At 44.8% G+C, this 18,172-nt stretch overlaps 1 protein-coding gene across 40 annotated transcripts in view; it reads left to right on the plus strand.

The window, feature by feature from the left end:
- The window catches only part of PLEKHA6 (pleckstrin homology domain containing A6), a 199,170-nt gene extending 183,032 nt beyond the window's left edge, over positions 1 to 16,138 (plus strand). For all 40 annotated transcript variants that reach the window (XM_083745662.1, XM_083745666.1, XM_083745697.1 and 37 more), the window contains 6 exons: positions 1,517 to 1,702; positions 2,895 to 3,059; positions 4,305 to 4,438; positions 5,272 to 5,414; positions 7,743 to 7,863; positions 9,984 to 16,138. In XM_083745662.1, coding sequence (XP_083601788.1) covers positions 1,517 to 1,702; positions 2,895 to 3,059; positions 4,305 to 4,438; positions 5,272 to 5,414; positions 7,743 to 7,855 — 741 coding nt within the window. In that variant the 3' untranslated portion in view covers positions 7,856 to 7,863; positions 9,984 to 16,138. The remainder of the gene's footprint in view (positions 1 to 1,516; positions 1,703 to 2,894; positions 3,060 to 4,304; positions 4,439 to 5,271; positions 5,415 to 7,742; positions 7,864 to 9,983) is intronic.
- Positions 16,139 to 18,172: the final 2,034 nt, after the last annotated feature.

The following is an 18,172-nucleotide window of genomic DNA, read 5'->3' on the forward strand; positions in this document are numbered from 1 at the left end:
TGACGTTCAGTGATTGGCTAGTTTTAGAAAGTTGCTACAGTTACGTTGTTCTGGAGCTCTATATAAGCAGGCTGACTGAGCTCCTCCATTCAGTTCTGTTCTGGCCTCTGAATAAACAAGAGCGGTTTGAAGAATCGCTGTGTCGTCTGATATGTTCGCCCACAACTTAACAGATGGCTTTAGAATTAAGGTTTGAACAGGGATCTTCCTATCCCAGGCTCTTAGGGAGAAGCAAGACATGGCTGCTGCTCAAAAGGTGGTGCACTCCATTGGCTGCTGCTTGAAAGAATGCAGTGACATCACATCTCTCCTCCTTTCCTTTTTACGAGGCCTTAATAGCTAGAGAAGATGTGGGGAGACAAGTCTGCTGTTTTTGTTTCTCACTACTGTATATCTAGTTAGAAACATTGGAAGCTGCCTTATACTGATTTGCACCATCTAGCTGAGTACTGTCTACACTGGCTGGCAGCAGCTCTCCAGGATTTGAGGTGGGGTTCTCTCCTAGTAATACCTGAGCGTGCTGGGAATTGAACCTGGGACCTTCTTCATGCAAAGCAGATTCTGCACCACTGAGCCACAGCCCTTCTGCCCTTGGCCACTGAATTACACCAACTCTCCTCTTTTGTTCCAAAGATAGTGTCGCCAGAAAAGAGCACTGGGGCTTAACTAGATTAGCATTTAACTTTCTCTTGCAGTGCTCTGGAAACTCTCCCCTAGGGTGCTGAAGTCGGTCAGCATCTGTCTTTTCTCCTCATCCTTTCTTTTCACTCAGTAACTGCCATTCTGTTCCCAAAAAATGCCCAAGCAGCAATAATCTCGCAGCTGCAGAGCGCAGCCAATGGATTGTTAAATTGCTTCCTCTTTTCTCCTCCCAAATCTGTCACCCCTTTCAGAATCACAGTCTCTCAGACTCACTTTGCCAGTCCTGTCTCCCCCAAACTGTTTTGCCAAGTGGCTGTCCATCCCTTGGCTTTCCATCTTGAAGGGCCATAATAGCTCATTGGTACAGCATTGCTGATTCAATCCCCAGCATCTCCAGGTAGGATGGAGAGAGATCCCTGTATGAAATCCTGGAGAGTCACTGCCAATTAATGTATAGATAATATTCAGCTAGGGTTGCATATGCACCATATATTTAAAACACATTGCTTCCTCCAAACAACTCTGGGTGTTGTAGACCCCTCACAGCACCACTATTCCCATCACCCATAACATACTAGGATCCTTTGTGGGATGTCATGTTCTGCAAGCTTATGCTGTGTATGCAGGCATGGACCAATGGCCTGACTCTGCATAAGGCAGCTTTCTATGTTTACGTATTTCTCTCCTGATATCTCACGTGAGCCCCTTCTTCTCCTCACAACAGAAACCAAAAAGTTTATGTATAGGTCTATGAATAATAACATTGGGAAATTCAGGGGAGCTTTTTGAGCAGGGCATTTTCCTACTCAAGATAAACCAGTTTCTTCCCATTGCTATATATAACCACGAGGCTCGTGTGTGTATGTCTCCCCAGGACAGGCCAAAGAGTGCAGTATTTTCGAATGAAATGAAGGCAAAGATGAGCGTAGAGGAGCAGATTGATCGCATGAAGCGCCACCAAAGTGGTTCCATGAAGGAGAAGAGGCGGAGCTTGCAGCTTCCAGCCAATCAGCAACAGGCAGACAGCCTTCTCTCTAAAGCACCTGCCTCTTACAAAGTGGTAATGTATCTCTGTTGTTGTTTGTTAATTACATTTTTGCACAAAGTTGTCTCAAAGTGACTTGCACAATAAAAGTGCTGCATAAATTACAAAGACATTAAAGCCAGATATGCAGCAATAAACAAAATACTCACCTGAAAATGTATTTCAGAGAACAAATCCTACCCCCACCCCCACTTACCCCACCCCAAAAAAGCCCACTGACATAATGAACTACTCTCCCAAGACCCGGGTAAATGAAAATGTTTTGGCTCGGCACCTAAAATTGCACAACAATGGTAGAGATGATTCAGTCATGTGAGTCTGCCCACCTGGTATAAGGCAGCCCACAACACAAAGTTGCCACCTTTGAGAGCAAGACCATAGAGCTGCCCTTTGTGTGGCAAGTTCCCACCCCAACCAGTGGAAATAATGACACATGACACAATTATTAAGGTTAATGTGCTAAATAAGGCCACAACTTTATTGGTTACAGGTGATGAGCGGTATTGGCTTAGGCATTGGTCCTAACAGACTATATCCAATTTCAGCCTGTCCGCTTGAAGTCCAGGAAGGGTTAACCACCAGTAGGGGGAGTCCTGCTGATGCACATCAACTAGGAACTCCGCCGGGGTCACCCCTCGGGGCCTGCCTTAGGCCCTCACCTCCCCAGGCTTCAGACAGGGCCACGCCCCCTGGAATCCTTTATCGGACTACCCTTCAATATGTGGGGCAGGTGATGGCGCTACCTCAACTCTTGCATCTACAATACCAATGCCTAACCGCCAATACCCAGAAAATTGTGGTGATTTGCTACGAGGTAGGTAAAAAACCAAGTGGCTGGTGTCAATTTGCCAAGTGGAAAAAATTCCTACCAGGCCCCTCAACAGCGACCAACCAAGGTCCATAGCAAGGTCAAAGAACGAAAACCTTATAGGGTGGGAGGGCCCGCAACCCCACCTCCTCCGTAGGGCGGAAGTGGCTTTCCCAGCATGGCGGCCTTCTGACTGACCTTTTGGGTGACAATTCCCATTGGACCCAGCCAGCATGACCAAAGGAAGGCTGCCTTAGAGTGCGGCAGGTGAGAAAACGATGGAGGCAACATGCAAGGAATGAAATATAAAATACCAGCAAGTGCTTATGGAGAGTGATCTGCATTTCTATCACGTCCCGACTCTAATGTGTGTGTTGGTGGGGGCATGATATGTTCTAGGTGCGCAGACATCGCAGCATCCATGAGGTGGACATATCTGATCTGGAAGCCGCGTTACGCTCTGAAGACTCTGGAAGGATGTATGAGACTCCTCGGGAGGAGATTGCACGTCTGCGCAAAATGGAGCTGGAGCCAGAGCATTATAATGTGGACATCAGCAAGGAGGTGAAGTCCATGCTTCCTCTGTGCCTTGGCCTACAAATCATCATCATCATCATCATAAATTTATTATTTATGCCCTGTCCATTTGGCTGGGTTTCCCCAGCTGCTACCAAAAATAGGATCCTCCTCCCTCATGAATTTACAGTGTGGTTTAGGTGCCTGGTTTGAAATTCACAGAAGTACATGTAAAGATGGAGCAAGATCTCAGGGCATGGTCAGAGGGCAGTGGAGTCTTTTCCCTTAGGACGAATGGGGCATTGCTCCATCCATCTTAGTCTGACCTCAGCCGGCCTCCACCTGTCTTCCTGCTTACAACCAGTCCAGGCAGGGGGTGCTGCCTTGTCAGCTTCCTCCTCCTTAGTCTCAGTATTTCACTTACAGAACTCAGCAGGCAGAAGGATGGGGACAAAAGCAGACTTAAGTTGGCTCTGCCTGTCATTGGCTCCAACTCCACCTGCTGTTGGTCTCTCTGCTTCTGCCCTACCAGCTGTCACTGTGGCACACGATGCAGCCACCTTGCTGAAGCTAGGTAGATTTGGGTCTGACTGGTATTTGGGTGTAAGACTACCTTGGGTTCCATAATGGGGGAAAGGCAGAATATTAGTATTTTAAATAAGTAAGATAAAAAAGATGGTCCCTGAGGGTTAACACTTTGTATGGGGTGTGCGCCCTGGCTAAATGATTACGCTGTATGTTTGCAGGGGTGGAGGGGATGAAGAATGCTGTCTTCATTGAGAGCCAGTGTGGTATAGTGGTTAAGAGCGGTAGACTCGTAATCTGGTGAACTGGGTTCGCATCTCCGCTCCTCCACATGTAGCTGCTGGGTAACCTTGGGCTAGTCACACTTCTTTGAAGTCTCTCAGCCCCGCTCACCTCACAGAGTGTTTGTTGAGGGAGAGGAAGGGAAAGGAGAATGTTAGCAGCTTTGAGACTCCTGTGGCTAGTGATAAAGCGGGATAACAAATCCAAACTACTACTACTCTTCTTCTTCTTCTTCTTCTTCTTCTTCTTCTTCTTCTTCTTCTTCTTCTTCTTCTTCTTCATGTCAAGATGCCAGGACATCAAGGGGACAATCAGGAGAGGATTCAGAGTTAGGGTGCTTTGTGTGAGATCTGATCTAGAACTTCTATTAGAAATAGATGTGGGTAGTATCATGGCCATGGGGTGGATGCTCGAGAAAGGTTATTATGTCAGTTAATCTTCATTGCCACCTTTTCAGCTCACAGTCTGTCTCGTTCTGCTCTTCAGCTTTCCACCCCAGACAAAGTCCTCATCCCAGAAAGGTACATTGAGCTGGAACCTGATACTCCACTGAGCCCAGAGGAGATGAAGGAGAAGCAAAAGAAAGTGGAGAGGATAAAGACGCTGATTGCCAAATCCAGGTGCATTGCAGACCAGAACCTTCTTTCTCCCACATCACATGTTTTTGCTTTCTCATTATGCCATCCAATCACTGATACCAATCCATGCCTGCTTTTCCATGGGCATTTACTAAGGAATAGCCATGCTCTGTTCACTCACTTTTAACAGGGCATCTGCATGACATTGTAAACAAAACATCTGGATCCCATGTTTTCCCTGCTTAGCTTCTGTTTCTTCCCCACCCACAAACCCAGATTTTTTGAATACAATAGAAAAGCTGTGCAGCTTAGCCAGTTGTAGATAACCTACGACAAGGGATGTAAGAAGCTGGCAATTTCCATAAATCACATAGCTATTTACATAAGATACATTCATGTCATTGTAAAGGGAAATGTCAAAACAATGTAAAACAAAATAATAAAATATGTATCATTTGTGGAACTTATGTGAACAAATACTGATTGAATTTGCTTGACTGATTTCCATTCCTGAGTACAGACGAGCACTTGAACTGCTGCAATTTTTGTTTCCTTTTCCATATTTGTCAGAATTCCTCCCTATTACTCAGCTGTTGTTCTTTGAGGATACTCCATTCCATTTCCCCCCCATTTTCCATTCCTCCCCTCTCAATTAACCAGTCAATATTCTGTGGCTATTGAACATGTTTAATTCTCATGGGGCTGTTTTTGCAGTGGCCCCTCCCCAGGGAATAGTGATGTTTGTATGTGTGTACCATCTATCAATGCTTCTCCTATCCCACTGATCTGCCTCTTTGAGTGCTAACTCCCTTGTAGCCAAACATGTCCTGGGGCAGCCAGCTTCAGGTAATAACCCCAAGTTCCCTCTCTTGCAGCATGCAGAATGTGGTCCCCCTCAACGAGGGAGAAGTGGACGTGACCCAGGACCCAGAAACCCAGTTGCAGGAACAGGAGAAGCGAATAGAGATCTCCTGCGCCTTGGCTGCAGAAGCCTCCCGACGGGGCCGCATGCTCTCAGGTAAGGTATCGGTGCAAGGAAGATTAGGCAGCGGAGCAATGCAGCCACAAAGAAACAAAAGGCTTTTCCTCCCTCTGCAAGTTCTGCATTTAAGTGTGGGATATATAAGTCATGGTAGAAATGAATTACAGATGACTACGTAATTCCCTTGTGCAGGCAAGGCTTTCAATATAAGATGGATTTGACAGCTGGCATGCTAGCCGGTGTAAATTAGAACCACTGCTTTAAATTAGTTATAGTGATTTATAAAGGCCAGGGAATTGTCTTGCAATGCCAGACGTGCTGCTGCAGTGCTTTGCTTTTATGCTAGTGGCGATGTGTCAAAAGGGGCATATTTGCATCATTGCTGCCAAGTGCCACATAATGTCAAACATATATTAATTGGTCTCGGCTGTCAAGTTGCTTGTGCAGTGACATGCATTACATTGAACTTTGCTGTCCTCTTTTTTTACTCCTTTAATTTGCAGCCCTTAAGGAGCAATGCCTGGCAGTTGGCATAAACTTACGGGTCCTGATGTGTGGGAAACATCAGTTCTAGCAAATTAAATATATACCATGCATATATATATATTATGTAAAAGCTGGCCCATTCTTTTAGCTGGTCTTAAATAACCAGTTGCATCCCATTTTTTCAAAAACCTCAGGTAACTAGCTAATGCAACGCAGGGCCCTCCAACAAAGGGAGCCCAGTTTCTGTGGCCCAAAGTACTGAGAGGTCGCCATCCATTTAGAGGGACTCGGGAATAATTCAGCATATCTCGAATGGAGGAGGCCTTAGCTTAAAGCTTGGGCGAGAAGACCACATACCTGCCCAGTGAGCCAAGTGCAAAGAGGTCCAGTTCTCTTCCTAAACCTAGGTCTTGAGTAAGATGAAGCTGTTGCAGCTGATGGACACAGCTTCCAATTTTCCCTATAATGATGGCATTAGATGAGCTTGGGCTTGGCTGCAGGGGCAACCAGATTGCTAACAAGAGGAGAAAATAAGGTTCTCCTTGGCCTGCACATTTTCTTCCTCTGCTGCTGCTGCTGCAGTAGCTGCCTAAGCAAGAAAAAAGACCTGGGGGCTTTTTCCCACACAAGAGAATGCATGGAATGTTGCCCCTGGAGGTGTAGTGTTACTGTTCAGTGCAGGGACAGCCAACATGGTGTCTTCTAGATGTTGGATTATGAGTCTCATTACTCCTGGCCATTGGCTATGCTGGCTGGTGCTGATGGAAGCTGGAGCCCAACAACATCTGGAGAGCAATGTGTTTGCTGTCCTAGGCTAGTGCATGCATGGCAGGGGGTAGTTCCCACTGATTTCCTTTAGGGGAATACCAGAGGAGTCCAAGACACCTTGCATAATGCTGCTTCCCTTTCTGAGTGTTTTCGATTCCTATCAGTTCAACCCTGGGAAAAGAGTAAGGGGCATGCCAAATGGTGGGAGATTCATGACAAACAAAACACAGTGTTTCTTCACACAGTGCAGCGCCAATCTATGAGACCTCCCTGTTCAAATGCAGGAATGCCATTTTGCTGTGGGAACGGCAAACACGGCAGCTGGCAATGGGGTTCGTGGCCTGATGAAAATGACTTGGGGACATGCTAGCTGTGTGTTTATAATTGCATTTGATGGATTTCCCACCACCTGCACTCTACTACCCAGCTACCTCTGGCTGCTGAAGAAGAGCTGCTGTGTAATGCTGACTTATTTGCTTGGTGGCCAAGCTTGTGCAGGAGGCTGGAGGGAGATTATTATTATTCAAGCCACGTCTGGTCTAAAGAATCTATCATGAATAGCTGCACCTTCCGGGGCTGCTATGAAGGCATTCCATTCACATGAATATTAATGCTTAGCGCTATTTTCTGATGAGGCACCAAGCAAAAAAATTATAATTCAGCCTTCCTTTAATCACATGGCAGGGTAGGGTGCCCATCTTCCTACAAGGTGGTGTGTCTACCTCCCTACAGGATGAATGGTGTGCTGCTCCCATCATTGCCTTACTCTGCGGTTGTCTCTGTGCAGTGCTAGTGGAAATCATGCACACATAACACGAGGAGGGAGCTGTTTTGTGCCACTCTGTGATTTCTGATCATGCTTCCTCTTCCCTTTCCTCTAACCCCTGTTTGCTGTATGGCAGCTTTCACCAACCTGGTGCCCTCCAGATGTTGTTGGACTGCAACCCCCACCAGCCATAGCCAGCACTAGCTGGGGCTGATGGGAGATGTAGTTTCGCAGCTTCTGAAAGGCACCAGGTTGTCAAAGGCTGCTTTATGAAATGTGTTTCCTTGCCTTTGCTTCCCATTTCTGTATGCTCTTCAGACCCTGTCTCCATTTCTTGTTTCCAGCTCAGTGTGCCACCCCGAGCCCTCCCACCTCCCCAGCCTCCCCGACTCCACCGACCAAGTCCCTCTCGTCTGATTCATCCCAGGGCGGCGACAGCCATTTTATGCGTGTCTGAGCCATAAAGTAAGCACTTCTTTTTTTTTACTTTTACTTTTGCTTTTCTTTCTTTTTCTTTTTTTTACTATATTCATTTCATATCTCTATATGCCTTGGTCTCTTGGAGAAAAAAAGTGGTAAGCTTCTTTTCCAAGAGTTTCATCTTCTCTCCTCACCAATCCATCCATTCACTGAGATCCACTAAGATAACCCTTTCTTCTGTGCTGTGTAAGCTCAGTCACCTTCCACAGAGTTAAGGGCAAGATGCTTCCGTGGTGAATCAAGGCGCTATGCTTTGTTCTGGAGTCCCTGGGGCAAAGTGACCTTATTTCAATGAGCAATGATTCCCCATGGCAATTAAACCAAGAGAATATTATTGAATGAGCACAGTGTTGTAGCTCAGAGTATGGACCCAGGAGACCCTGCTCTGTCATGTCATGAACACAGTAGATAGCCTGGGCCCAAACATGCCACTGGGTGTATTTTCTCAATACACTGCGTGTATTGAAATCAGAAAACATACTTAAGTTAAGAACATAAGCAGAACCTGCTGGGTAAGAGCAATGGCCCATCTAGTCCAACATTCCATTCCCACAGTGGCTGATCTGTGGGAAGACTGCAAGCTGGGCATGGACACATCAGCTCTCTGCCCACTTGCAGTTCCCAGCAACTGGTATTCTTAGGAGACCATAAGCTTAATCGGAGAAATCAAAAGCAGTAGCAGCAGAGCCACCATCCCAACGCCAGTGTCACTACAGCTTACTAGGGTGGTGTTTCTGTGGGACAGGGCAGCAGCAAGGTCAGGGCTGCTGGTTTCCTAGCAGGTAGGTTGCTGTTGAGAGCCAGTGTGGTGTAATGGTTAAGGGTGGTAGACTCGTAATCTGGTGAACCGGGTTTGATTCCCCGCTCCTCCACATGCAGCTGCTGGGTGACCTTGGGCCAGTCACACTTCTTTGAAGTCTCTCAGCCTCACTCACCTCACAGAGTGTTTGTTGTGGGGGAGGAAGGGAAAGGAGAATGTTAGCCGCTTTGAGACTCCTTCGGGTAGTGATAAAGTGGGATATCAAATCCAAACTCTTCTCTTCTGTTGCTTACTGGGAGAGGAAGGACAATGCTGTGGGGAGGTTAGCAGGATGCAAATGCACCATCAGGAGCACTTGATTGATTCTGCCAGTGCTTTTGCACCACACTGACCACCCCACCACTTCATCCCTCTCCCTCCCAGAAAGCAACAGCAACCAACCTGCTGGAAAGCTAACATAACAGTTTTCCCACCCACCCACCCAATGTGCCACTTCATAACTAAGGGAATGGTTGATGTTAAGCTGAACTGCTATGTGTCACCATTAGGGACACCATAGCTGCTCCTTTCACAAACCAACTGGTACAGAACATCCAAAATTTGGACAAAGCTATGGAAATATTATTTTTTGGTTGGGTTTAGTCTTCCATCAGCTCCAGCCAGCCTGGTCAAAGGTTGGAGATGGCAGGAGTTGTTGTCCATCAGCATCTGGAGGGCCACAGGTTCTGTTGCTATAACACATTAGGTTGCTTCTGTGAACTGAACCAAAAGATGGAGATGGGCATCTATGATAAGCCACAACTCCATCTTTTAGGCTGGACAATGGCCTGGGCATTGGCCCCATTTGATAAAGTAGGACTTTCTTCCCACTATACACGTATAATATTGTGCTGTTAGTCTAGTCATCATCTGTGGTTGACAGACCAAAAAAATCTTACAGTGGTATTCCTCAACCTGATGCTCTCCAGATTGGCTGTGCTGACTGAGGCTGATGGGAGCTGTAGTCCAAAACATCTTGAGGACACCAGGTTGGGAAAGGTTACTTTAGAGTGTCCTGCTGAACTGTGGGCTAGAACTCTGACTGACGTGTGTTTGACACAACCTTTCTTGGTGAAGACCTTTAAGGCTTTGAGAGAGCTCCCAGAGCAGAAAGCTAAAGCTGTTAATGTCAATGAAACCTCTGTCTATGACATTCCTTCGAGGCACGTCTAGCAAATTCACAGCCTCTGCAAATCCCTCAAGCCTGCTGTGAGGGAAATGTCAAAGGCCTGTGAAACAGGCCCACAACTTTAGGTTCCAACAACAGTCACTGATTCTTTTCTCCTCTTCTCCCCTATTCTTCCAGCACAGGCCCTGGCTGCTGTGAATGCTGTGAAGTTCCACGGAGCCACGTTTTAACCCACGGCGTCTGCACCCCAACCGCTGAACAACACGCGTGGTCATTGTTAGGGTTCTCTCGGCACACACATCTCCTTCAGTCAAGCTGCGGAAACTTTTCGGGAAAGAATAGCTGCCATCAAGCGAGAGCAGGGATGGCATTTGCCTTTGTCCAATTTCCTCCTGCTGCTGCTGATATGGCCTGTACCAACTGCCCACAGTTCAGTAGGCTATAGTGCAGGAGCTGTTTCCATTCTTGCCAGACAGGTCCTCTGTATCAGGTGCAGCAGACTCCCAAGGCTAAGGACCGGGAGCAAAAGAACAGCTGTGTCTCGGCAAAGAGGCAGCACTGAGCCAGAAAAGGGATGCTGGCAACAGGACTGGGAGGTGATGTAGCTCATCTCCTGGAGCTCTATGGCCTGCAAGTTCTGGCAGCAGGGAAGGAAGGTTGTGTGAAGAATGACTTTGTATCTGCAGCCAGGGAATTCATAACCCTCTACTGAAGTGAGCACTAGATGTTTCTTCTCCTCCTCCTTCTCCCCCCTTACACACACACACACACACACACACACACACAGACAGCCCTTTGGTCTCTCCTCTGCCAACCAGAATGGCTTTTAGCATCTTTCGCCTGTGGAGCTAAGCAACCCGTGCACGGCCACGCTTCCCTGCTAATGCTCACAGCCTTTCACAGGAAAAGGAAAGAAAGCAAGGAAGCACAAGTGGACAGAACTTTGTGGATGTGGCAGAAGACAGAAGGTTGACCGTGTGGGGACCCAAAGTGGCTTTGGAATCTTGCTAGGGTTGTGAGGATGTTGCTGTGGCTGGGATGGGCCGGTGTTTTCTTCTTTCCCAAGCTTAGGGGTTGGGTGGATGGAATGGAAGGTGCGGGCAATGTATGTGGACGTGTTTTAGGGGTGCGGGCAGATGATATAATGCGGGAGGGAAGAGGTTAGAAAAACTTAGTTGGCGGTGATTCGCCACTAGGTGAAGCTTTAATGCTTTCTGCAACCCAGAGAGGTTGTCTTTTATCTGTAGGGGAAGAAAAAACAAAACTGGGACTGGATGGGTGACATTTCTTCTCACATCACAGCCAACTCGGGAGAGTGCCACTGAGCATTTTCCTCCTGGCTTCTCCAGGGCTTCAAGTAATAGGATCTAAACTGTGTGCTGGATAGATCACTGTGTTCACCAAGCACTTGTCGCTTGCACAATCAGGTACTGCTGATGAAAACTGGATAGGGGGCTAGATGGAATATGGATCTGAACTAGACTGGATGCGCCATGAATCAGCCTCCATGGAATGTGTGAAGCAAAACTCTCCTGGCTACTGGAGGAGGGGAGGAGGGGGGACTGAAGCAAGACCTCTGATGTTCATTATGTATCCTCTTGCTTTATTCCCCACCACAACAGCTTGTAGGCAGTGCGTTTTTTCTATAAAAAATGTTTAGGAGTACTCTCATTTTCCTACTCATATTGAAATGCTGCCCCTCAATGAGGCCAAACTTAGATTCACAAACTGTTTAGGGGTATCTGTCCCCCTGCATCCCCCCAGAAGAAAAGCACTGCTTGTAGGTGATTTGGAAGTAGAGTTCTCTCTCAAACACAGATGCCTGCAGCCTTCATCAATCTCCTCTCTGAAGGGTGCAGTAATCATTACCGTGACCTTTCAGAGCAATTGAGCTTGTATATTAAGAGCATAGGACTAGTGGTGCACCTGCTCCAAGCTCAGACCACCTCAAATAAGCCCTCATTAGTTTCTCAATAGCTTGAGAGCAGAACCAGCTCAGAATAGAGATTGGCCAGAGGTGCAGGCAAAGAGAGAGGACTTGGCAGACCTCAAGAAATACCAACCAAACCTCTCTTGAAACGTATTCAAACAGTACTGATTCATACCTAGCCAGGAAACTTACCAGAATGAGGGTCTAAATTGGACCTTCTTTTGCCCTGCAGTTGTCTTCTGAAAGGGGACTTATACCTGGTAAGGCTTATCTGAATATCATTTAGGGCCGTGGTAGTCAACTTCCATGCTCTCGGGGGATGCTTTCTTCTCTAGTGATCCATGGGCTGGACATATATTTCAACACAACCTAGACCTTTTTAACAGTAGTCAAGCTCTGCATTAAAGCTGGCACCAACTTGCAATAAGGGCTTTGCAGTTCTGCAGCATAGCACTCAGGCATGGATAGGGCATTGCACAGCAAACCCAGAGAGATGTAACATTAAAGCATGGGCTGCCTCACACCACACCTTTGGAAAGAATTTTACTTCTACTTGGACCCTGTGGGCCAAAGTTTTTACACTCAAAATATTGTTAGGCCATCATGAGGCACATGAAATTGCTTCATACCAAAAATAAGGTCAAGCTGGACAAAGTCTTCCCAAGCTGGTTCCTTCATTCTGTCTCAAATCTTTCTGAAAGAAACTCAGATTGTTCTAACTCTAGCTTAGAACACAAAAATGCAGCTGACTTTTCTTTTTTTTAATTCCCTTGAGCTGGATTTTCAGATGGGGTCTTGGTTATTTCGTTTTTGTTTTTAAAAAGCTGGATTCCCATTCATTCAATGTTTTGTTTGATTGTTTCCTTGAAGGGTTGGTACTTTAGATTGAGATTCAACTTCTAGGTGGCAATTTGGTTGATTTGGAATGCTTATACATTCACAAAAAAGTTAGCAACTTCATTCTGGACCTGGCTTTAACATAAGCATGTCCATAAATGTATTTATGAGTTTTAGTCAAACGTGAATCAAAACTGGGGGATCTTTTTTCCATATTTATTGGAGCAATACTGCTGTGGCTTCTAAAATCTGCCATTCTAAAACCATATAATCAAGGCTGATGGAGACTGAACATGAGTTAGTTTTCTAAGATAATGCTCAAGCTACAAGGTGGGCTGATCTCCCACCCCTTAGGTCATGGTGCTCTTAGATATTGTTTCTAGAAGGTTTGGGGGCAAATAGGATGATTTGACCAGAGAGAGAGAGAGAGAGAGAGAGAGAGAGAGAGAGAGAGAGAGAGGTAGAAGCAGAATCTCTGAATTTTACCAAGCCCTACCTGTGTTATCCACCATAATCTGAATACTGTCTCAAATAATTTTATTTAATTGAAGCTCTTTGCAGTGTTGTAGTTCTATGAAAAGGTTGACTTGACAGCAAAGAATGGTTTTGAACTTTCTTCTCAGTACAATGCTCTAGATACTAAGAAGCTCTACTTTGCAGTTTCATTCTTTCCTTACCTTGGGTCAATTAGGAGTAAGTTCAGTATCCAATGTTTGTGGTTAAATCAACAGATGACAGATCAGTGCACAGAACTAAACTAAATGTGAAAGTGACAGACTCATCTCTTATAATGTGGGTCTGCCTTAATCTCATATAAAACCTGGCTGAGTGAGAAGTCCCAGTTTTAAAAGTCTTGCACAGGTGAGAGGAGCTGAGAGCTCTTCCCAGACCTTCCCCATAGCCCTTTTCCCTCTACTGGGCTGACTTATTTCTAGTGAGAAGAAAAGTGATGCTGGGAGGCAGACTGCAGGGAAGATAAACTGAAGTGGAGCAGAGTATTTGGTTTTCCACACCACGTGCACTATTTAGTGCACTAAATTGGAATCTGTGTATACATGATTGGGCAGTCCTAAATTTCAAGAAACAGGCCTACCACCATCAAGTCCGGTTTGGCCCTGAGGCAGGGATTGGGGGGGGGGAGCTCTAGGTGCTGTTAGACTCCCAACTCCTTTTGACCCCAGACAGCATAGCCAATGGTCAGGGAAGTTGGAAGTTGTAGTCCAACAACACTGAAGGACCACAGATCCAGGAGATAGGAGCCCTGTTCATGAAATGAAAAGGGACCGTTACAGAAACGGTCCCCCCACCCCAGTGAGGGATTGCTTCTGAGTATACATAGATAGAACTGCACTGTGAATTTTAATTAGCGTCCATTTCCCACGTTCATTTTAACAAGCTTCCACCTCGTAATCTCCCACCTTGGGGTTAGCTTCCTCCTTGGCGCTTCTGAGAATCCACCTCAACTGATATTGACCAGAATGATAAGTTCTTGGCAAATAACAAGATTTTTGTCATACAACACAGTGAAAAACTCTTGGCAGGCTATCCCTAAACCAGAAATGCTTTCCACCTCCCTGTCCAATGAAATGATGAAGTCTGTTTTGTTATTTAAACGATCCTTTTGGCAATATGTAGAACACTCCAGGGAATCAGAGTTTTTGTTCCTTTCTTTCTCCTTCAACATTCCAGGATGATGATGTTAAAAATTATTGGTCCTGCTCCTGCAGTAGCACCCATGTTAGCTCATTAAAAACTGTCCCTCCATTATCCTCTACATGCCTTAATATATGTTTTATGGAAATTATACAGTGATGTGTGCTAAATATCTATATCTTTGTTTTTTTCCTCTTCTCACTAAACTGTTTTGTTTCAAGCTTATGTTCTCTCTCAGTGCACAGGGCCACTGAAGCCAGCCCTGCCACTGAGTTACTGAAATGGAGTCACTTTGGGCAGTTTTATCAGAATAATTAAGAAAATAAAAAATAAAAGAAGACATATTTAAATAAATATATATATTTTCTGCTTTTATTGAAAGCAAATTTATTTAAAAATAAATGTAAGCTGTCAATTTAGAGGAATGATGCATTTATTTCCTTGTTTGTTGGGTACGGCAGTTGCTTTTGTATGTCAGGGACCAGTCCTCAGCTGATGCTGTTTGGCAGTGGCTCATTTGTTGACTTAAGCCCATTGAGGCTCTGGCCCAGGAGGTACATTATAGGAAGATGAGTAGGACTGTAGCATATCAGGGACCGCAAAGATTGTCTTGCTGGTACGCAGCTATCCCATGGGGATTCTTGCAATATAGGTGGCTTTCCCCCTACTTCGTGTCAATGCTACTACTTCTTTTATACTTTTTGTTCACGCGAATGTGTTTTTGTGTGGCAAAGCAGCTGGATTTCATCCTGTTTCTCTCCATCATGATCACTCTCCCAGCTACTACCCTTCCCTACTACCATTCCCCTTAATATTGTTGGGGAGAGACACATCCTTCAGATGTGACCTGCATTTTCTCTTGTTGTGAAGGCATCCTTGACATTTTCTAAATGGCGGCAGCTCATTAGATAAGCAAGAGTCAAAGAGAGGCCTCAATTAGCCTCTTGAAAGCTTGTCGGCTTGGGATTGGCCTTCCCTTGACATCAGAGTAGGCCTCCTTATTCCACCTCTTGAGGTAGTGGTTCTGCCTGTGCATCTGTTTGAGAGATGTGGAGGTCACCTCAAAAGGGTACAGGTGTCAGTGAAACCATTCAACCAGTGTTCACATAAGAAAGGAATGAAGCAAGCAAGGACTGTGCCACTTTTTGTAGCCTCTTGCCTATTTTTCTGTCAAGGAAGTTTTGGATCCTAGGTCCAATTATCCTTCCCCCTTCTTTTCTTGCAATAGAGAAAGGCTTTAAAAATGGCACAAAGGATGTCACGGAATGTTCTCCATCACCCCTCACCAGCCCTCTGCTCAGTTAATAGCTAGGTGGAGTCTGTGACCAATTATTGCTCATGTCACTTTAAGTGTTTTGAGGTTACAAGCTGTGAGCTCTCAACAGAATGCGTTTCGCATCACAGTTTTACAGTATTGTGGAATATGTTTTTAAATGGTTTTATTTTAAGTGTTTTCCCTTCACTTCTAATAACACTTTCATATGCCAGCAGCACCTGTAACCAAGAGGAACTACATTATTTATGCACATTATTTGGAGCAATTTTTATTTTTATTTGCTTGTGTTAGGTTTAAAAAAAACTATCAAAAAAGCAATGTGATGTTGATGTCTTTCTTTTGTATAAAAGTGACCTTAGATGATGACAATTTTAAAAATTAGCAGTCTGTGATTTTAAAAAACAGTATGTCAATGGCTTGGGGTTCTTCACACCAAACCATGGAATAATCTTTCCAGTAATTAAATCTGCAGCAGCTTGCTTAATATTCCCCTCCCAGCAGCATTTGTTCTAGATGTAGCTACTTAAAAAGGTCAAAATCTCACACAAGGAAAACAAAACAAAACAAAACAAATAAATGCATTTGTACCTTGCAAGTTTGTATAAAGCAAATAAATAAAAATTGATGGTTTGTAAATGGACGGTGTGCTTCTCCCATTCTTCTCAGTGTGCATGTCAAAGAGTTGGGAAATGAAAGAAGGAATGACAAAGCAGTGGCCTGCTGGTAAGATTAGTTCCTGACAATAAATATCTCAATACAGCCAGCCAGTGTGGTGTAGTGGTTAAGAGCGGTAGACTCGTAATCTGGTGAACAGGGTTTGGGTCTCCACTCCTCCACATGCAGCTGCTGGGTGACCTTGGGCCAGTCACACTTCTCTGAAGTCTCTCAGCCCCACTCACCTCAGAGTGTTTGTTGTGGGGGAGGAAGGGAAAGGAGAATGTTAGCCGCTTTGAGACTCCTTCGGGTAGTGATAAAGTGGGATATCAAATCCAAACCATTCTTCTAAAAATAATAATAATAATAATAATAAATAAGTATCTCAATACTAAATGCTCTTCACCACCAGCCTTGTGCATCAGACCAGTTGATGGCCCTGCAATTCTGTGCATAGGAAGAGAATCCCACCAAGTACAATGGGACTTATTCCCATGTAAGTCTGTACAGGATTACAGAGGTTCAGCAAAACTCTGTACAGATCTTCTGAGAACTAAATTCCACTGCATTCAATAGCAGTTCATTCCAGGTAAGGGGGGAGAGGATTGTACTCAGAGAAAGGAGACTTAGATGTTATGTTAATGGGCAAGGTAGTGCATCACAATAGTTATTTGTACGGCGGTTCCATTTTTGCCAAACCTTTGAGAGATCAACTTATAAAATGATTGCAAGAATTTCAATAGAAGCAGCAAGGATAGTTGGGTTATATCATGAGCATGAAAATACATTTCCTATTTCAAAATGTGCTGAATGATTCACTTATTGGAAATAGATTCTCTTCTTGTGTCCTTAGTTATTTGTCAAGCACCAAAAGAGAACATATAGATCTTGTGCCTTAGTGACGCAGATATAGATAATACAGCTGCCCCTGGCCAGTTAATTAGCTTTTTATTATGGTATTTCTTTGCTTGCTGCTTGCATGAGAATGGGACATGTATTCTATTTTCTATGCAATAGAAAAGGAAATGCTCCAAGACTGCGTCAGAGGGATTTTTATTATTATTATTATTTCTTGAGGCTAATAGAAGATGTTTGCATGAAACAAAATGGTTGGCAAGATGCTATGCAATATACCAATGGACCAATGGCTGGACCCTATATCTAGCTGATAAACCTTCCAGATTCTTTTTTGGTCTTCACATCTTTCCACCCTGCCCTCTAAGCTAGGGATTCCCAAACTGGCCCGTGGGCCACCAGGAGTCCATAAGATTCATTCAGGTGGTCCACATCATCTTGGAATCACAGAACTGTAGAGTTGGAAGAGACCACTAGGATCATCTAGTCCAACCCTGCAATGCAAGAATCTTTTGCCCAACGTGGGGCTTGAACCCACAACCCTGAGATTAAGAGTCTCTCAATCTGTGGATTTGTGGTTGAAGATGGGAGACAGCACATCCATTGCAGAAAATATCCATGTTGATTATTTATTGTATTTTTGTTGCTTCTTTTAATTCTAACATTGGATGTTATTGTATTCTATGGAGTTGCAATGGCTACAACTGGCAGAAAAACCATTAAGTGGTCTGTTAAGATGCTCAGGATTTTTCAAGTGATCATGGGAAAAACAGCCAGCAAACTAATCTCCCTTGTTAGCAGAGAGGAGCGTCTGCCCATGATGACTGCAATTGATGGGCAGGTTCATGTGAAAGCAGGTGCCCCCTCCTCGACGTGTACTTCCCGATTGCAAATAGGGAACGTGGAAAGGAAAACAGCCCTCAAGGCTACTGTGCATTAACTCCTAGAATCCAAACAAACACATGAATGAATTTACTTTATTACGGTCACAGACCAGCATAAGCAAAACATCTAAATAAATAGCATAACAATATCTCTAAGTGGATAATTATTAAATTAATTGGGAACAAGAACCAAACGTAGATTAAAACATATACATAGAATACTTGATTAAGCATAGGTAACGGATGAATAAAACCGATAAGGAAAATTTAAAGGAGA

Source organism: Podarcis gaigeae, assembly GCF_964106915.1.
Source record: "Podarcis gaigeae genome assembly, chromosome: 6".
Classification (NCBI taxonomy): Eukaryota; Metazoa; Chordata; class Lepidosauria; order Squamata; family Lacertidae; genus Podarcis; species Podarcis gaigeae.